General features: G+C 33.6%; 1 protein-coding gene across 1 annotated transcript in view; it reads left to right on the top strand.

The window, feature by feature from the left end:
• Positions 1-22547, top strand: part of LOC113513402 (lysosome-associated membrane glycoprotein 1) — a 31326-nt gene extending 8779 nt beyond the window's left edge. The window contains exons 2-6 of the mRNA XM_052891844.1: positions 13655-13764; positions 14543-14671; positions 15609-15725; positions 16368-16570; positions 17158-22547. Coding sequence (XP_052747804.1) covers positions 13655-13764; positions 14543-14671; positions 15609-15725; positions 16368-16570; positions 17158-17401 — 803 coding nt within the window. The 3' untranslated portion in view covers positions 17402-22547. The remainder of the gene's footprint in view (positions 1-13654; positions 13765-14542; positions 14672-15608; positions 15726-16367; positions 16571-17157) is intronic.
• Positions 22548-22781: the final 234 nt, after the last annotated feature.

The following is a 22781-nucleotide window of genomic DNA, read 5'->3' as shown; positions in this document are numbered from 1 at the left end:
AAAACTACGCAACGGATTTTAAAGCTGTTTCTTTTAATAGATAGAGTGATTCAAGAGGAAGGTTCATATGTATAATACATGCATAATACTGTAGAGAAACACTGATAAATTTAGAGGTTTCTAATGTAATATCGTAAATAAACACATTTTTGGCGCTTATATTGCAAACGTTGGCTGAACCCCATGAGATAAATCAAAGTAATGTACTATAGTATTGTACACCTTAAAAAGGTCAACAAAAAAGTCCGCGATGGTATATGTCTATCTCTTAAGGATAACCCATAATAACCATTTTTTAGTAAGGCATTCTGTAGTAAGTAGATATATTTAGTATCAGCATTGCACCCGTGCGAAGCCGGGGCGGGTCGCTAGTATTTAATAAAAACAAACAATTAATTATACACATGGTTATCATATTTCTACACTTGCCCTATAATTTATCATTTGTGTAGGTACGGTTAATTTTTCTGGTTATATGATTTTTCCATTTAAGTGACGACTTTGGTGATATAGGTGAAGGATTTGTAACAGCTGTGAAAATGTGATTTAATTTGGTATAGTAGTTTTTAAATGATAAATACACAGCCAGATAAATATTGTAAAAATGTCTGTTTGGGTGCTATCGATTTTATGAAGAGTTTTTTTTTTTATATTGGCAAAGGGCTAGTGTCGCCCATTATGTTACTAACAAACAGGAAACGTGATAGGATGTTATCATTGCTCCATTTGGCATCGACAGGGAATCGAATCTAAATGGTCACGTACAGTACAGTTTTAAAGGATTTTTTTCCCATGAACGCTGTGGAGCTCTCTGCCGAGGTTTTTCCTAAAGAATACAGTATGGGGGTTTTCAAAAAGGGTTTATTAAGGTTTCTTTTTTTTTTTGATGGGTGAAAATGGTACGGTAACCCCGCCTGCGCTAATGGGATACGCTGGCGGAGCACCAGTGAAGCGTGATAGACGAGAATGAAAACAGGCCCGTTAGCCCATCATGAATTCATCAGGAATTAAGCATGATAGTTTCCAGGGAGAACCGCGAGGAGGTCAACCTGGTTGGGTATATTGCTAGCAATGGGATTCTCAGTCTCCATTACTAACAATTCCCCCCGGTATGTTAAGGTTTCTTCAGGGTCTTTAATGGGTGAAAATGGAATAGTAACCCCGCCCGTGCCAACGGTATACACTTGCGGGACTCCAGTGAAGGATGACAGGTGATAAAAAGGCAGGTCAATTAGCCCATCGTGATGAATACACCTGGAATTTTGCACGATGGTTTCCAGGGGGGACCACGTGGAGGTCGACCTGACAGGGTATTTTGCTAGCATTGGGATTTGTAGTCCGCATTCCTAACAATCCCTTCCCCCTCGTTTCTTCAGGGTCAACAACGTGCAACGACACCCTTAGTGTTGCAGGCGTCCATAAGCTACAGTAACCATTTACCATCAGACTGGCTGTATATTTCCTACCTTCGTGGTATAAAAAAAATCCACCAGGTATTATAGCAGCCGGTGCCCCTGGTTAAATTGATTGAAAAACTGTACAAAGATACAAAAATGGTATGCGAAGCGTATAAAATATTCATTGGCAGATCCAATCAACTTCGTTTTCAATACCGTTGTTATTCAATTTATCTCAATTTCAATACGTTTTTTTTTTGTCCTCACAATATTGAGGACTGGAAAAGGTACAAATAGCTGTATACAAAGTAAATATTTATTATTTTATTTATTATTATGTAAATATTTGTTTTTGTTATTTAGTTTACCGTTTTGCACTACTACTGCCCACTTACTGCTTCCTATGCCACTGTGTTAGGTTGACTGGAAGAAATCTCTTTTAGAGATAAGTTCGCCTTTGCTTACTTTGCTTCTAATTTGTTATTATTACTGTAAGTTTTAGTGCTATAAAGTATATATATATATATATATATATATATATATATATATATATATATATATATATACTAATTTCTACCTACGACTTCATCCGCATGACCAAGATATGTTTGCTGATCGGGATAAAAATAGTCTACATACTACTCTATCCATCTATAGTAAATCAATTTGTGGTACAAAAAATATAAGTATTATATGCTCCATTACCCGTGCGAAGCCGGGATGGATTGCTAGTTTAATAATATGAGTAGCATAATAAGTTAACAACGGAAACTTTACATTAATGCATTATATGTTTTTATCATCATAATAAACGAAAATTGCCAAAACTTAATACAGTTGTTTTAACGACTTTCGCCTTCGTATAATTTTATCGCGTATTATGCACGTTTGAAGGCATTCTTGTTAAAATCCTTCTGTAGGATTTGTTAAGTATTAAATGAGGTGTTTTTTTTTAAACTTTGACTATAAGGGGAACCGCATGTCAATAAATGTAAGCTTTAATGACATTTGCTGAGTAATTGGACAGATAAAAGGGGATAAAAATAATTAATTCTTAACTCTGATGTCTACTCTTTCATACACTACATTGTCATCTGTCAAATATAGAGAGCTTTATCCGAGCAGTAAGTGCTTTATATTATTCTCAATTTCGTGTATAATATAGTATATGTCATATATGTGTAAGTATATTTGTTATTCATATATATTTATTCGTTTATATATGTAATTTTAGTATGTATGTATATCAATAATTACTAGTACCGCATTCGAGTATTCTAACACTTACCCTATGGTTGACTGGGAGAGAATGCTTTTAGCATTAACTTCACCATGTACACATATTTGTTCTAATGAATAAATAAATAAAATAAATAAATAATAGACTAAGATACAACCATTGTGTGGAATAAAATACGTTACTTTCAATTCATTTAGCTAAATATTTCAATGTCAAAAGGAAATTGTCCCTGAAATAGGCTCATATTTCACCAGAGAGTTCCTACGAAGGCACATATAAGAATAACAATAATAATAGACCTCTATGTTACCTATATTTTATGCGACCTAAATACAGACATGTTTGGGTGCCGAATAATAATTTGTCTGAAGATTAGAGGTGAAACTCTTGTCGCAAAACATGCGTGGACGAAATGGCAGTCGAAGCGTGATGGCTAATATGGAAGGTTGTGGAAGTTCTGGTAGTAATAGTGGTGATCAATTTTCAAATATTCAGCGATAGTTCAGTAATTTATTTTTAAGTTTGTTTTTAATAGACGAGAATTTTATGGTAAACCCCTCTGAGTTAAACTGGAAGAGTAAGAGATGATAGGCGAGGATAATATCTGGTTAGTTAGTAGGCAAATAATGGATGATGATGATCATAAATTAAATCATAACAATACCAAAGGGAGACTTTGTACAAAAGTCGATTGCTTGGGTACCTCTGTCCTATTCGTGTTTCAACCGTAAAGCAGTTGTGTTTGCATAGCTGTGTTTCGGTTTGAAGGGTGGGATATGGCGTGAATTTACTGGGTACAGAGGAATAACACCTGAGTCCTCAGAAATGGCAATGCATGGGGGGTATCATGGGCGAAACAGTATACTCTGTTATGTCCATGGTACTGCTCATGTCTATAGGCGACGGTTACCACTTTCCATCAGGTGGGCCGTCAGCTTGTTTGCCATTCTAAGAAGTATAAAAAAAAACATAGTCTAGTTAAGTTCGGTCAGTGTTACGAGAATGAAAAAGGATGTCAATTCATCTTAAAGCTCCTGCAGAAGCAGAAACGCTGATTTTCAATTAACACTTAGATTAGCGAGACTAGAAATTAATTGTGAAAAATTTAGTACGACACCAACATAAGTATAAACTCTGTGAACTATAAAAAGAATTATCCAAATGGGCGAAAATATCTTGCCACATACATGAGGTTATATTCGAATTGAAACCTCTCCCATTTCAAGTTGGTTAACAATTCCGTTGAATAATGAAATTACCTACACGGTTTATGTAATACGTAGATTGATTTTTAAGGAAACAAAGGTTAAGTCAGTAAATGGCAATCAATTAGTGAGTTCTGACATTTTAACACCCACATTACACTGTGTAGGTGTTACATCGCTCATATTTACTCTTTATACAGATCTCTTGATAGTGAGATTTAATTCGAAGTTATTTCACTTTATCGTCATTTAAATAGTTATTGAATATTTAAATGACAAAATATGTAATAAAAGATGTAATTGACTAAAAATTACTTAAAATATAATCCATCCATCTGGGGGGGACAAATTTCTCATTGACGGCGATGCGTTATGCCACGGGTCACGTCATGTCTCCCCTGTTTCCCCAAATGGCAAAAAGAGGACCAAATAGGCGACGTGCTGAAGAAGGGCCAAATTAAAAGTACCCGTAACCGGCGAGCGTGTATGAAAAGATTGATGAATGTGGAGGAAGCGAAAGAGGTTTGTTTAAATCGAAGCATTTGGCGTTCCATTGTTTCTGCCTACCCTAATGGGAGACAGGCGTGACAGATATGTATGTATGTATGTATGTATATAATCCATAATTTTATATGATAATTTGACATAAAGAATATTGTAATTTGGAAAATGTTTGGACTTTATAATTGTAATATAATGTAGATTAAATACAGTTTAGCATTTGCATACCTCTGCGGGGTGCTGCATGTTATGTGCCTGTATATGTAACTTCTTATTGTACCATGTAGCAAGTGAATAAATATGATTTGATTTGATTTATAAAGTAGGATATCTACTTCAATTTGACTTAAAAGCAAAAATCTCGAAGTTCTAATCTTCCTTCACAAATTAAAGGATTAATACTATAGTAAGTTAGAAGTAATTTTTTTGTATTTTTTTTTTATACAACTTAGAATGGTAAACAAGCTGACGGCCCACCTGATGGAAAGTGGTAACCGTCGCCTATAGACATGAGCAGTACCATGGACATAACAGAGTATACTGTTTCGCCCATGATACCTCCCATGTGTTGCCATTCCTCAGTTGTTATTCCTAATAATAATAATTAATATTAATATTAATATTAATTAAAGAAACTGCAGTTATGTTTTTTACGAATAAATTTCATTTGATTTCATTCCTCTGTACCCTGTAAATTCACTGCCGTATGCCACCCTTCAAACCGAAACACAGCCATGCAAACACAACTGCTTCACGGTAAAAACACGAATCGGAAAGAGGTACACAAGCAAACGACTTTTGTACAAAGTCTCCCTCTGGTATATTTATAAGATACAAGAGATTATATTCGTTTGTATTTTAATAACTTTTATATAATTTATACCAATGTTTATAAAATAATCTGAATTAATATCTTTTTTTTTGTGTGACGATTGTGACCTTGTAGGTCCCGGCATAAAATAGGCCATCCCTTCCTTTCCCGTGGCTGTCGTAAGAGCTTGCTAAGGGAGGGCGAGGGATGGGTAACAGCCTCTCTTTTAAAACATCTCTAAAGCCTAACTGCGGTTGCCAACCCGCCTGCCAAGCGTGGCAACTACTGGCAAAACTCCTCAAGGAGGAGAGTGAACAATTAAAAGTTGATATGATGAGAATAGTGATGATTACACGATTATTCTTTACTAGCTTTTATCTGCGACTTTGTCTGAGTGATCGAGATACTGACCAGGATAAAAAGTAGCCTGTCCTTTTCCATCTCATATATTACATGTATAACAAATTTCACAGCGACTGGTTAAGCCGTTAAGACGTTGAGTGGTAACAAACAAACAACATAACAAAAAGGATATTATGTGTAGTGCGTTACATATTATGAGTATTTTGTATATATTACGTTGTCTATTCCGATTTCGGTAATTCTTTTTGAATCGATAGAGTGTACATACGTGTTGGTTCCATATATTTTTTTGCCGTTTTCTTTGTGGTATAAAATCCTGCTTGTTGCGATCTAAAATCTAATTATATGCACACATAATATTATGCGTTCTAAATTCAAACATAACATTTATTTAATAAATACTAGTCAATATTAATTTTGCCACAATTAAAGTTGCCGTATTTTGGTGGAGCCTACATGTAGCTGGCGGGTGTTAGGTGTAACTTTTGTGTATTAATATGAAACTCGTTTCTTTTGTATATCAATGCTTTGCTTGAATACAATAAGGTTTTTCTACAAAAGAATATTATGAATGAACAATCATTTCAATCAAAGATGGAGCCTACTGACGTCATGATATCGTGTGGGTAGTTTGCATGCAACACGTCATAAGCGGCGCGGAACCAAAATAACTTGGGACATGCCAACTTGAAAATAGAAATGTAATTTCGCATAATGGTATTGTTGTATGAAAAATTAACTATCACGTCATGTAAGGTATCCATCCTTTCTCATGTGATAGGCAGATATATTTATTTATTTTATTTAACATTTTATTGCAGCAACATTACAGGATTTGTTGAACAATATAATTGAGAAAAAAATGCTATAAACTTATTCCTTGTTTTATATACACACTTTCGTAACTTGACTCTTGCATACGTTGTTTCTGGAGTAATTTCATTTTATGCAAAGGATATATTAAGAGATTTTTTTATTTATCTTCTTGTTCGTGAAAGATTAATTTTTTTTTTATGATACCTAGACTGGCGAGCAAATTATCGATCCATCTGAAAAAGAGTGTTGCCGCCTATAGATATGGATAATACCATGATACTCCTCATGCGTTGCCATTCCTGAGGGCCATGCCTCTGAACGCTGTAACTTCACTGCCATATACCACCCTTGAAACAGAAATGTAGTAGTGTACACGTACAGTTTAGCTGCTTTATAACAGAGACACGAGTGGAATAGAAGTACTCATGCAAGCGAATTTTGTACAAAGTCTCCCTCTGGTAAAAAAATTCTGGGTGGGTCATGCCCACCCCAGTGATCAGCCAAGGATCACGCCGAAGTTTTCAGAATTATGCAAAAACATGTCTAACAGTACTTAAGCGTTTTTTAAAGCCTCGTCCACCTCCTACCTGGAAAGGAAACATTTTTAAATACGCCAGTAGGGGGGGGGGAAGGATTGTTAGTAATGGAGACTGAGAATCCTATTGCTAGCAATATACCTAACCAGGTCGACCTCCTCGCGGTTCCCCTGGAAACTATCATGGTTAATTCCTGATGAATTCATCATGATGGGCTAACTGGCCTGTTTTCATTCTCATCTGTCACCCTTCACTGATGCTCCGCCAGCGTATCCCGTTAGCGCAGGCGGGGTTACCATACCATTTTCACCCATAAAAAAAAAAAAAAAAAAATATATATATATATATATATATATATATATAAAATACGCCAGTAGGTAAAATAGTAGAAAAAGATTTGATTTTGGTTTGTAATGAAAAAAATTCAGAACGATTTTAAAAAATCTTTATACAAAGCTATCAGCGAGTGACATAGGTTGTGTTTTATATAATAAAATTTACCTTTCTACTTACTATCAACTTGCGCAAAGTCAGAGTGGGTCACTAGTCTTAAATATATAAAGGTAAACTAAAAAAGTGGCTAAATTATCCAGTACTATTTAGCTGTAAGCATTATGGTAGTGCCAAATAAAGTGGCACTTTTACTAAGTAATGGCACAGAAAACAGAAGGAAACTTGTAAAAACGTCTCTTGAAATGGGCCATAACACGACCTATTATGATGGAAGTAGGCGATTCCTGAGAATGTTCAGTGTCCGTTTTGTATTCATTACTTAAAGAGACATCTGCTTAGGATATTGTTGATAATAAAAAAGGAATTTGGAAATACAAATAGAAAAGATTTTCCACGCAAAAATTAATGACAATTACATAACGCGTGAGACATTTGGCTGCCAGAATATGGTATTAATAAAAAAATAGGTAGTTTGCATGGTAAAATAAATGAAAAAGATTTTTGATGGTATGGCAATGGAACTAGACATGATCAATTATATAGTTATATAATTATATGAAGAGAGCCTCTGGGTATACTCTGTAGGGATATATGATAGAACCGCAGACATTTTTTTTAATGGACGACAATGGATGGTAATCCCGTCTGCGCTATCGGTGTACACTAGCGGGGCACCAGTGAGGGATAATTGGCGAGGATGAAAAGGTAAACCAGTTAGCCCATCGTGACGAATTCAACCATAAATTAGTCAAGATGGTTTCCAGTGGGAACCGCGTGGAGGTCGACCTGATGCGGCATATTCTTAGCAATAGGGACTAACCTCCCCAATACTAATCATACCTTCCCCCCTAACCACACATATTGCCTGTGGATGGAACCTATGGTGTGTGCCTGTGTACGCTGGTGGGGCATCAGTGGGTGATGATAACTGAGGATGACAGCACGTCATTTGATCAATATTGACGAATCCAATAAGCAAGATAGTTTCCATGGGATGTGGTGGGGAAATCACAGGATACGGAGAAATAAGAGGTATTCTGTGAGGTCCATGTTAATAAGCGACGATTACCGTTTATTATCAGGTGAGCCCTCAACTTGTTTTCCATTCTAAGTATGACAAAAAAGTCCTAATAAAATTTGTGGCTGTTGCGAAGTGAAGCCTTCTTGTGGACACATCAGCTCGCATACTAAATTCAAAAATTGTAAATTTACTGTGTCTACGAAACATCGAGTATCTACTACATCTGTCTACTACATCTATCTACTACATCAGTGCATTTTGTTCGTATTAAAGTTGTTTTAAATCGAGATTACTAGTCAGTAATAAATTTGTTACTATCAAAGTGGCTGTTTTTTGCAAATCAGACTTGCTTCTATGCTTTCTCGTAGAATATTCCAGATCAGTCTAACTGCGTCGTAAGGATCCCTAAAAACTACTCGTGTAGGCTCCGTACAATTCGATTAGTGCGAGTCACGTATCGCTGGCTCTGTTACGACTGGCAGCATTCATTAGCACTCCACTAACGAGGAATGTTCTACAAATCTAGACAGGCTGAGTTTAGAATAAAAATAAACTTTCCGTATTGAGTTTAGATACGCAGCTGTACTTGTATGTCCTCTTGATTTTTTTCTGTGGATGGTAATGGAATGGTAACCCCGCTTGTGTGGGCGGAAAGGGATTGTTAGCAATGGAGTTTGACAGCCCCATTGCTAGCAATATGCTCTATTAGGTCGACCTCCACGTGGTTCCCCCTGGAAACCGTCGTGAACAATTCCTGTCGAATTCGTCACGATGGGCTAACTGACCTGCTTCATCATCACCTATCATCCTTCACTGGTGCCCTGCCAGTGTATACCGATAGCACAGGTGGGGTTACCATTCCATTGTCACCCATTAAAAAAAAACCCGCTTGTGTTTAATTTAGTAGTATACGTTGGCGGGGCTCCAGTGAGGGATGATAGACGAGAATGAAAAAGGAGGGTCAGTTAGCCCATCGAGATGAATATGCTTGGAATTCAGCACGATGGTTTCCACGGGGGACCACGGGTAGGTTAACCTGGTTAGGTATATTTCTAGCAATAGGTTTTCATTATTAAAAATTCCTTCTTCCCCTCCAGTGAAGTATTATACGAGAGGATGTCAGGCCAGTTGGCCCATTGTAAATTTACCAGGGTTTAACCATACGATTACGAGAGGAAACATGATAAAGGTTGACCTGATAGGGTATATTACTAGAAATGGTAATAAGCGTCCTGCTTTCCTATTACTAAGAAGTACATTTTGTTTCATAAAAAAAAAAGAACCGACTTCAATCGTAGCAAATCCATTTATTTTAATTTAGAAACTATTGGATTTTAATTTAGAAAATATTTAATTTAGAGGCTATTGGAGCAATTTTGATGAAATTTCCAATTTAAACTTCATATTTTTTAGATATAAAATAAAATTATCTAAAACGGTTTAAAATAACATAATTCTGAGGTAACAAACTTAAAAAAAAATACAATTGAATTAGGAACCTCTTTGTTTTTTTTTTAAGTCGGTAGTTAATATTTCCTTTTGCTGTATTTCTGTTTAAAGGGTTATATATGGCAGTAAAATTATAGGGTACGGATGGAAGCATAACATGCTTCGTTTAGAGGTGAAATACATGCGGCAAAAAGTGTGTAGACGAAATGATAGTAGGAGATTAATATGGAAGTTTGTAGAACATTTGGGAATAATAATAGTAGTTCATTTTTGAGTGTTGGCAATCGCATATTTACTAATGGCAGCGGAATTAAACAAAATAATTCTAATTAAATAACCAGTGGTATGGAATTCCGGAAAATAATACCTACTTTAGTAAAAAAGTGTCATAACATCTTAGTTCTTAAGAATGGCAACGGATGAGGGTCACTATATGTTAATGGCATTGCTTATGTCTATAGACAACGATTACCTCCTCCAACTTTCTAGATAGGCTAGGATTTCTAGAATTATTTATTTATTAAAGGCAAACAAACAGCTAAAATAATACATAATTATATACTTAAATACTAATTTGGTAGCCACTAGAATTTGCACAAAATAAAATAAAAGTAAACAAAACACAAAATTAGACAATACTAAATTAAACAAAATTAAACAAACAAATACTATTGAAAACTACAGCAACATTGTCAATAATAAAGTTAATACAACATTTTTTCAGAAAAACAGTATATGAAAATAATACCTGTATATACATTAAAAAAATTGATAATAATTTAGAATAAAAAAAAATTGTAAAAATTAAGACTTCTGACTGTATATTAAAGAAAAATTATATAAAAGAAAAATCTTTGACAACAAATTAAAAACGTTAATTACCTTCTACTTTCTGAATATTTATAGTTTTTCCAAATTCAAAAATCCTCAATTCTTTATTTCTTCTTTCAATATGACTTATGTAGTTCCGTAGTCAATTCTGAATAGAAATTGTAAATTATTTTTTGTAATTGCCACGGTTTACTTCCGTGTTGGTTCCATAACAACTCTTTAATTGAATTGCCGTTTCAATTTCGCCATTCTGTTAGTTATATTAATCACTTTACCGGTACAGTTAAAATAACCCTTATTGTTATTTACGGAGAGTGTGGTTGTCTATTAGTGAAAACACTATTGGACGTTGCAGCAGTCGTCTCTAGGGGCCTAAGGATAGTAATGGGGCAATTTTGAATGTGGGCAAGATACATTTGGCATGTCCTTTGATGATGCAAAAAGGAAATATAAAATAAAAAAGAAACGGGAAAAGAGGGAGCGCGAGGCGTGGGCGGTGGTGACTCGGGTCGCCCACGTTTTACCCCGACTCTGTCTATGGACAAATACTCTTTATAATATTATATTAGTAGTTATACTTCTGTAAATGTATAAAGTAGTGTAAAAGTATATACGTATAATATAATCGTAATATATTATATAATTGTAAGTCAATATTGATACGTATGTGTAATTGTTTTTTTTACAAAGAATTTTCAATTTTTCACCGCATTACATTTCTGTTTTGTCAAAGGTTGACTGGGAGAGAATGAGAGAGAGGGAGACTTTGTACAAAAGTCGATTGCTTGGGTACCTCTGTCCCATTCGTGTTTCTACCGTGAAACAGTTGTGTTTGCATGGCTGTGTTTCGGTTTGAAAGGATGCTACGCACGAGGACGACCTCCCACTAGATGGAGTGATGACCTGAAATACATTGCAGGGAGTCAGTGGATGCAGGCAGTTCAGGACCGTTCTTTAAGGCAGTCTATGGGGGAGGCTTATGTTTTATGATAATGACGAAAGAACGTTACTGATTTAGATTCCATATTATAAACTAATACATTTATTTACAAAATGTCAAACCTTTTATAAACTTATTTTAGTTATTGAACTGTTTTGTCTCTTTCTTTTACACTAAATTATTAAAGTGACAAAACAGTCTACTATTACACTGTAAAGTGAAATGAAATGAATTTATTTTGCTAGAATGTAGGTAGTTTTCGATGAAAGAGGTTTACATTTCCCCTATACATTCTGCTTCTATGTCGGCGTGAAAATTATTAACAATGTCAGAAATTTACATCTATTCTACGCTATATTTATTTTCATTAGTCATATAAATCAAATACATACATAATTTATTACAATAAAGAGAAAATAAAACTTAGAGCAAAAGTGCCAATTACATCTTCAGTATAGGTTGTCAAGTACATTTGTTTTTTTTTAGTAAAATATTCATTAATATTATAAAAACTATTAAATAACAGCCAATCCTTAAGTTTACGTTTAAACACAGTATGAGCTGTTATTTCTTTAATGTAATTTGGTAGATGTTTTTTTTTTTTAATGGATGATAATGGAATGGTAACCCCGCCTGTTCTATCGGTATACGCCAGCGGGGCACCAGTGATGGATGATAGATGAGCATGTAAGCTGGTCAATTAGCCCATCGCGACGAATGCGACAAGTATTAGTCACAATGGTTTCCAGGGGGAACCGCGTGGAGGTCGACTTGACAGGGTTTATTAGCAATATTATTAGCAAATTAATAATGCCTTTCCCCCTTTTGGTAGATGGTTGTAAACTTTAATAGCCATGTAGTATGCATTTCTTTTATGTAAATTTAACCTACACTTTAGTACATATAATTTGTCATTTGGTCCGGTTATACGCGTTCTCGAGTATGATACTCTTTTGAAATAGCCAGTAGGTTTATAGAAGATTTTTTTATGAATGATTAAGTAAGTATTTATAATAATTTATAGTATATTTTATCCTTAACGTACAAACCAGCAAGAATATTGTTATTTATACCTTTGATCTCAATCCGTGTTACTTATTTATAAGCAGTTTATCTCCAGTCTCATAATTTTCCATTCATAACTGTACTAGTGTTGGCACGCGTGACACCATTTGTAAATATCGATAATATTTTATCGACGATATTGTTGTACTTCTTTTTCAATATAATTATTTAAAACAACTAGTTTTTAGTAACTAGTTATTTGACATAAAAAAAAAGACTTAAAATATGAACACTTAAATATATTTTACACATTTTTATTTTATTTATAAACTATGTTTTTGCTTGTAAGCATGGATTTTAGAACAGGTTCCCTTCTAGATGGCGTATCGAAATAAAACATATATGACACTCTAAATTAGACCTCCAAGAATATAACTGTGAAAATCACATCCAATTGAGTGCCTAAAACATAAAGACAGACAATAATTCTAAAAATTATTCTTTTAATTTCTATAGATAATATTAAGAACTCTCATATAAGATTTTCTTAAATATCTCCTATGTACAGACATCGCCTATTTATAAATTTATTATTATAGTAAATATAAGTACGCTGTTATTCTTTTAGTAAGTTCACTCATAGTCTAAGAACACTAATAATATTAAAACTATTTATTTAACAATTTAAAAATAATTTCATATAACAAATTAATATTTGACAATAAATGAAAGTTGGTTTTAACTATATATTTAAAACAGGCAAATACAGAGCTGGTAAAAATGGTACCTACTTAGTAAAGTGACAAGATTACAATCTTTTTCTATAGTTATAAGTTACTAATTTTACAACCAAATGATTTAGGATGACTTATTTTAAAAAAAGTTAAAGTAAATTAATTAAAAATAAATAAGAGAGTCTTTCCAGCGATGATATTTATCGATAACCAAGCTGTACATCCTTTATCAAATCAGTCGCTTATTGCATACGATCGGTGGACGTCGAGCGATGCTGTTCTTGACAAGAAAGTGATAAAGTGCAGTCGTTTTGTGCTTCTGTGTTCATTATATATATGTTGTTCGTTCCAGTGTTGGTGATATGTTCAGTACAAAGTCTGCAATTGGACAGCCAGGCGTCCACACGGAGGCCGAGGGTCACGAAGTACAGCAAGACAACGGCTGCCCCTGGTGGGACCACGGTGAGACGTCTAGCTAGTTGTAAAGAATAATAGACATCTTATATAGCTTTATAAATTTTGTTATACAACTTAACGGGAATACAAGCACTCTTAAACTGTGAACAGTAATGGTAAATAAAACCTGCTTAAATAGATTTTGTGTTAGTCGGATGTTGACCTTCGCGATGTATATTTAAGCCTTTTTCTTGCCTGTTATTCTTGTCTGAAATTGCGCTCCAAATGGGTGGTAGAATCGTGAAAAATTGACTATTAAAACATGCTTAAATTTAAGTCTACTTGAATAAAAATATTTCGTTCTTTCTTTCTTGAAGAGAATAGCAATCTTCATTAAATGTATGAAAAATGTTATAGCGAGTAGTTCTTAATAAAAGACTGGGCTAGATCAATTTCGAGCTGTTAAAAAAATCAGTCAGATATCAATGTCCTTAAACAATGTAATAAAGTCTATTTTATGCTGTGAATTATATTATTTGGTTTATTTTCGACAGTTACAACAGACGGGGGAAAAAAGTTCTTGAGTAGCGACCACGTATGGATAAACGCAGTGTAGGACAACCCCTCACTAGATGGAATGACGACTTGAAATGCGTTGCAGGGAGTCAGTGGATGCAGGTGGTTCAGGACCGTTCTTTATGGCAGTCTATGGGGGAGGCTTATGTCCAGCAGTGGACGGGTAATGGCTGAGATGATGACGATGAAGACCGTTACTAATTAGATCAAATTTAGTTTGAGTTTTAACAGATTTTTATAATAAGATTATATCCGAATGTTGTTCCAGGAGCCAGCTACAGAGCGAAGTTTGAACACAGCTACGTACCGGCTCCAGGCGGGTGACGAGACCTGCATACTGTTGACTGTGGATGCGTTGTTAGACATCTCCTATGTTACTAAGCTTAATGAACGAGCTGTGAGTGCATTATGTTTTATTATATAGTAGAAATACATCAGTATACGAGTAGACGTAATCAGTGACTCATTTTGTCCAATTTATGATCATATATTTAGATGATTTCATCTCTGTGGTGTTCCGAGAGAAAAAAATACATTATATATGTCTTTTTGTAGCATATTTACTAAGTAAAAAAGAGGATCTGAGGGCCTACTATGAAGTATTTTACAAAATTTCGGGGACGAAAGAAACAGAAATTTGATGTTAAAATTACATAATACATGATGTTTAAAATTATTAAAAATGTTAAAATATCGTTCCTTTGGACTATTAGAATAGGATTTATGATGAACGAAATGTTAAGCTCCGTTTACTGGGTCGATATCGATACGTACAAAAACACGAAATTGAGCCCGAAATTCTATGAAAACTAAACTATATAATATGTACGAATTGGTGACAAATATATATTTTGGTACTCAGCATCCTAAGTGAGTTATAACCCAAATAATGTCTACTGAAGAATCTTGAATCATAGTAACTAAAGATAGTATAGTGTTGCGTGCCATTTTCTCATCATCGAAATTGTTGGTATCGAAAATCCATAAATAAAAAAATTTTGATTTCCAAAAACAACGTTGTTCATATAAGTATCTGAGCACGGTTAATGTGAAATTCTTTCATTTAACTACATACAATGGCATATTTATGCTATGGTATACAGGGCTCGTACCTAAATATCTTGAGGTTATGCAATTTCTGAGAGGAGCAAGTATATTGTTCTACAATTAAAGATTCCTAGGTTCGTCTCTGCTTACATTCTTCTACGTTGATTGATTTTTTTTTGCATCCGTCAAGATTCATGTGACTGCAACATACTGCATGGACGTCTTTTGACCACAATATGTAAAAAAAGTTTCAAAAGATTTTAATTTTGTTTTTCTCCCGATTCCAGGATGCGAACACTTTTGTACCGAACAATGCGAATGTGGCAGGAAGATGCAAGGAAGGAGATGCCGAAACGTTGGTACTGTCGTTCAAGGAGTTCTCATTAGAATTTGCATTTGCCAAGGTAAGTTGACTCAGACTAGACATATACGTAAAATAGTATTTAATGTTTTGATAGTAGAATTGAAATTTAGAATGGCAAACCAATTGACGGTCCATTCATTGGAAATTGGTAAATGTCACATATAGACAGAAACAGTATCAAGAACAACACAAAATACACAGTGAGACTCATAACATCATACATTCTTGAGCATTAAAATCTTATAGTTACCAGAGGAAGACTTTTTATGTACGGCTTATAAGTGACGGTTATCATTTTCCAACGGTTTTTTTTAGAGGATGATAATGGAATAGTAACCCCGCCTACGCTAACGGTATACACTGGCGGGGTACCAGTGAGGGATGATAGTTGAAAATGACCCAAAGCCTAACTGCGGTTGCCAACCCGTCTATTAAGTGTGGCAACTACTAGCAAAATGCACCAAGTAACCGACATAACCCATAGGCAAGTCAGTTAGCCCATCGTGATGAATACATTTGGAATTCAGCACGCTGGTTTCCAGGTAGGACCACGTGGAGATTGACCAGACAGGGTATATTGCTAGTAATGGGACTGATAGTCCGCATTATTAACAATCCCTCCTCCCTTTTTCCAGCGGTTAGCTATAAGCATGTTTGCCATAAATAATGTTATTACTTGCAGACACCTGGCGGTGAACGCTGGTATGTGGAGAGTATCAAACTGAGTTACAACTCGAGCGCCCGCATCCTGGAGCACGCGGCGAAGCAGGGCCGCCGGGTGACCCTCACGACTGACGCACGCTCCCTGCTCTTCCCTACTCCGGTCGGCAAGTCGTACAGCTGCCCCGAGGAGACTGTTATAGACCTGGCTGAAGAAGACGCCACGTGAGTGTTTAGTTTAAGATACTTAAATGGATTTGGAATGTTTTTATAAAACTTGTGATAACAAACTAACTGATGGACCAAGTGATGGGAAGTGGTGACCGTCGCCTATAGACATGAGCAGTACCGTGGACATAACAGAGTATACTGTTTCGCCCATGATACCCCCCATGTGTTGCTTTTCCTGAGGACTCAGGTGTTATTCGTAAATAATGTGATATGACATTTAATGTTGTGACCGAAGAAGCCAAGGGTCTTGGAAACGCCAATTTAGTTTGATGGGTCAAATATATTAATTATTTACATTATGTTGTGTTCTATTACTGGGAAAGTTCCCTATGTCTCCATTGCTCTTTTGTATGCATAGTATGAGCGTAGATCGTAAAGTTTAGGTACTTTTAGTAACTCTGAGTCGAGGAAAAGACATTATTCCATATTATTGAAGATCAAATTTTGCTTAATTTCATTTTGAATCTTAAAGAACAGACGAAGAATGTTGGCATAACAGAAGAATTTAGCTTGGGCTTAAAAAAGAATCGAGCACACTAGAAGGAAAGTTCTCTTAAATATCTTATTTATACCAATTCCAGCGCTAACTCCGGCCACCGTGCCAAGCTGTACCTTCGTCAGATGCGACTCCAAGCCTTCATGTACAAACGGGATGGTGAGTTTGGTCCAGTTTGGCACTGCTCGGACTCAGCCCGGGCCAGGTCCGAAGCGGCACCGGTAGCGGTTGGTGCAGCATTAGCCATCGCCACAGCCGGGACTCTGGTGGGTTACGCCATCTGGCGCTATCTCAAGGTAAAGAAGGTACAATACGATACGATGGAATGAGGCCGGAACTAATAAGTTTTGTTGCGTTAATAACCGTTGACAGTTTGAATAGTTTTTTCATTAAGTTGCAAGCGAAATTTTAGTCATTAAATTAAATATAATTGTAGGTATATTATGTTAAATTTTAATTTTTTAAGTTTTTACAGAATCGCGATAAAGCTACGGTTTATTATTTTTAATTTTAAATTATAAGTATTGTAGCTATTCCTATGTTGAAAATGTTGGTAAATAAAAATAAAGCCTGACTATAAATATATTTATTTTCGGGACTTATAATTTATTTTAAATATATTATTCTTTTTTATTTATATATTTTTAAAAATACCTAGGTACTTATGATCAAAGTATATCCTTTTTTTATTTAGATCAAAATTTTTGATTTGGATAATATTGAAAAAAGGAACATAACAGGTAATAAATAGCTATAAATTGATAAAAGGGAAACTGGTCGAATTAAAAATTGGGTCTCTTAAAAAAATAAGAAACGAACCAAGAAGCAGCAGTGAAAAATTTTCCTCTTTTATGGTCAGGCTTTAAAAAGAAAATTTGAGGAAATAATACCGGTTTTCTGCGGTTTTCACAGAAGGCCCCTTCTGTGATAATAACTCAGTAACTGTGTTGGACGATGACCATTATGGAGGATTACCATGGACTCCTGGATGGTGTTTAGATAAATACTATGGAAAACTGTTTCAATGTTTATTGAACTATAAACTACGGGGTTTGTAACTCCCTATAGTAAAGTTGCGCTACTATTTTTTAATCTAAACGTCAAATGCAAAAGGAGTTTATGCCAAGCCTCCAATGGCAGCTCATGTCTTTAGCTTAGATATTTATAATAATTTTGAGTAAAAAACTTTATCATTTATTTGTAACGAATAAAATGGTAGCGTCGAGTGTTAAGAATTGTTAAAATTATTTATCTTACTTATAAATTGTTTATGGCGGCGGTAGTCACTTACCATCAGGTGAGCCGCATGCTCGTTTGCTCGATGTGTTATAAAAAAAAGATTTAACACCAAATGTAAAAATTTCTAGTTCTTTTCTGTATAGTTCACTTCATCAGTATTGCTGGAGATTTCAGTCAGATATCAGGCATTTCCAAACGTCTACTGTAAGTTATAAAAAGGAAGCAAAAAATCAATATAGAGTATTGAAACTCGGTTAAATATTTATATCTATAAGAATGCTATTCACATGAACGCTAAAAAATTTTTTTTAAACCATCTATGCAGTGAAATAGGTTGGAGAGCCCTGCTTCAGTGAGAACAAAGGCTATAGCAAAGGCCTGAGCATACGCTGGTCATTTTGTACGAGAACAAAATATTCCTTTGTTTAAACTGTCTACTTTTACAATACGTGTGCATTTATAGCCCGTATTTTTAATAATTTTATTATGACCAGACTAAAATTTACGCTAAGGACTCTCCCTTATTGAATTTAAAAGGTTAGAAAGACCAAGAGAATGTAAAGGAACATTTTGTATTAATGTCTGCTTACTAAATGTCTCTACTCTGTGTGACTTTTTTTTTAATTTTAATTATTATTAACACTCGTACGCGTCGAGGTCTCAGTCCGCGTATAATTAACCTAAAATTAATGTTAACTAGACATAAGAGAACGCATTATTGGCTATGCTAGTGAGAAATGGAGCTAAATGCCAATATAATAAAAAATAATTTTTAATAGAATGGTGTAGACCAAAGTTGTTGAAATTTAACGAAAATTAAATTATCAATAGGTACGACTATCAAGTAAAGTGTTAATAGATTTTTAATTATTTTTAATTTTTTCCGGGAAATAGTTTCAGTGATGTAGTGCTGTCTAAGTGTCGATATTTTACTCACGATATTTTAATTTTTCACATAAAATTATAACAAATATTAATATAAAAAAAAATATTTTATAAATCCATTTCGATATACAAAATGAAATTAGAAAATATTTTTCTTTCTTTAATAACGTTACGAACTTTACTAGGTTCTGTTCAATTATCGTTATTCTATACTTTTTTTAAGTAACCCTTTGTTGAGAATTATTAATTAACTAATGAAAAATGTAAAGAGAAAACAAGATATTTATTGATGAGGATGAACAATCGATAAGTAAAAATATATTTACATAATACTTATTATATCACATTATTCGCATATCGAGTTAAGATGCGTGTATTGTAATTTGCATGTGTTTCACAATAATACGCACTAAATACAGATAAAAAATAATTGTTTAAATAATGTTGTTGACGGTTGAATATGATGTAAAAAATGTATTTAATCCCCATATAACCCCAAATACCCCATAGGATAGAGTATTTTATATATTTCCTCTTACTTGTAACAAGAAAATTGGCTTACAGTTATTCTAAATATCAATCGTACATAGAAATGGAACGTATTAATTGTAGCGAGCGTAAGTCAATTTGAGAATGTGTAAATGAATAGAATATTATATATCTTTAACGTACATATCAAAGGATAATAATATATAATTTACAAACAGTCATTAATATAATTAAAAAAAGATTTATTTGAGATAGTTTGCAGTATAGCAGACACTATATTGATGATTCGTTAAGTGTTGGTAGTTAAGGCAGCACACTAAGGTTTACGGATTCGATTCCCGTACCGTGATAAATGTTTGCGTGACATACAAACGTTAATCTCGAGTCTGGGTGTGGCGTTGTGCCATCATTGTTTCTGGTGGCCATATTGCAGACGGTCCTATCTCGGGCCAGGACAATGAGTGTGCGTGTGTTCGTGTTATTTTATTTTTTATATATCGAGATATTACGTGTACAAGCAATAAGTATTTTTTATTGGACGCCGTCGTAAGGACTATTATGGCTGAATTTGATGTTGTCTTGTGTGCAAAACTTGGCAATTACTAGTGTTCTAGTGTACATTATTATATGAATGCATAAAAGAGATTCCATTATAACAATGCGTTTTAATTTTACGATTATACTAACATTGCAATGTTCCTATTTCTATAGTCATAGTTTTGGTGTTTAAATTTATTTGATAAGCAAAGACATATTCTCTTTTTAAAACTACCTCTTATAGCTTCCAAATATCGATGTATTTTATACTACTGTTTATATGGAGTTTCCTGTACCTACGTATATTTTATGATTATATTATATACCTATTATTTATATTTAAATATCTGTGAATTACTTATTTTGAGTAATTTTATCAATAAATATTTATTTGAAAGCATGCTATCCTAATGAACCTACAGTGTATATGTCACTAAAATAAATTTTAATAAGAATCTTCCACTAAATTTAGGTTATTTTTGGGACATTTGTTTAATCCAATTTTACTGCAAATTTTAATTATAATTAAATCTTATAGTTCATATAATTAACAGTAAATATATCATTACACAGTATAAAACAAAGTCGTCCCGCTATCTGTCTGTCCCTATATATGCTTATACCTTTAAAATTACGCAATGCAATGATTTTAATGCATTTTTTTTAAATAGATAGAGTGATTCAAGAGGTAGGTTAATATGTGTATTGTATTCTGTAATATATTTAGTATCAGCATTGTACCTGAGTGAAGCAGGTCGGGTCGCTACACTAGTATCCAAGTTTTGCTAGTTAGGGTGCGTTGTGTGTTTACGCTTTCAAATTAAGAGTGGAGAGGCTTTCTATTTGTTTATTACGTATCTAATACTCATCAATTACTAAACATATCGTTTTTCATATAATATAAGTTGTAAAATGCGTTTGTGATCATTGTTGTGTAAGTTTGTATCTTGTTTGTATGAAGTTAGAGTTGGATTTAGGTTAAGTTAGTATTATAGTCTCCCATCTATGCTCGCTTCAAGCTGTACATAACGAACGCTTTTGTTTTGGCCGACTAATACGTGATAAAAGCTGTCAGCGGCTTGATTTTTATATATGTACTTGGATTTTTCGATATATTTATACATACGATGACATATAGCACATTCTTGATGTAAATATTTGTCTACGTAAGCCACTTTTCGGATTTTGAAAAACAAATCTAGCGCACTATTGTTTCGATCTCTAAATTCTTGTAATTGTAAATTCATTTTTTCATATTTCAAAAACTTTTTCTACTAGTTGAGAATATACTTCTATTTTCCTAATGTTTTGTATTGTACTCCCGTAGTTTTTGCCCTTCAATAGTTTTTTAGCATAAAGTGCATATGTCGGTGCATTTGTATTTAAAGTATATTATTGTACTAAAATTATTATATGCCATACGATTCGTCTTCCAGTAACATTCTTATAACAATAGAATTAAAGTATTGTAGCTTATTATGATATACATAATTATGGAGAAAAATGGTGATGTTATGGCATTATTATTATATGTTAAGGTTAAACATAATGACAGGTCAAGGATGCAGCCGAAAAGAGATGCTTATTTAATTTATAAGGTAATAAACAATATAGTTTTAGTTATTATATACAAAATTTAATCAAAATAAATAGATAATATATTTAAATGATTTAATTTGTTTTAAAATTTCCAGAAAGAGCATTCTTTTCTTATTACACAATATTGTAACAGAAATTATTTATTTATAATAGAAAATTATTATTTTTTAATCGTAACGATTAAGGTAAATTGTGTTCTGTAATTATCTTTAAAAATAAACCCTTATATAATAACTTATTGATAGATAGTATTGTTTTCGATAAAGAGCAATAGATTAAATAAATCTGTAGATAGTATAAAAAAGAAGGTACCATATCATTTTTTATCCCAAAGTTTTATTGTTAGAACACGGAAAACTGAAAATTAATGATAAGTTTTTATTTATATTTGAATTATTTTGTCATTATAATGTTAAAATTATAATGACAAAATAGTTTGTAATTATGAGATAATGGAATGAAAATGTACCTAATCCAAAAGTGTGAAATATGTAAAAACAAAAATATTGTCTATCAATAAATTACTTATCCAAATCATTCTAAGATTTTTTGTTTTTCGTAAAATAAGTGAATCTAATAAACTGTAAACACCAATTGATATAAAATCTCTAGTAACGACATAACAATCACCATTGTTATTATCTAAGAAACGTATCTCAAATTATTGTAATTTAGTGCGTTCATTTATTGAAATTGTCTTTATGAATAAATGACGTCAAAAATGAAGATTGTTTTTATTCAAGCAGCTTATTATTGAATTGCATTTTATTAATACAGCATTATTATATATGTATTTCCAGTTGTATTTGCTTATTAGTATATTACGTATGCCATATAGGTATTATACCTATGTATACTTATGTATTATAGCTGTGTGGTCACGGCACAGAATAGGCCACCCCTTTCTTTCTCGTAGATGTCGTAAGAGGTGATAAGGTAGGGCAAGGGATGGGCAGCAGC

Source organism: Galleria mellonella, unplaced genomic scaffold (genome assembly GCF_026898425.1).
Source record: "Galleria mellonella isolate WM207_F2 unplaced genomic scaffold, CSIRO_AGI_GalMel_v1 utg146, whole genome shotgun sequence".
NCBI lineage: Eukaryota > Metazoa > Arthropoda > Insecta > Lepidoptera > Pyralidae > Galleria > Galleria mellonella.
This window is presented reverse-complemented; position numbering and strand designations above follow the sequence as displayed.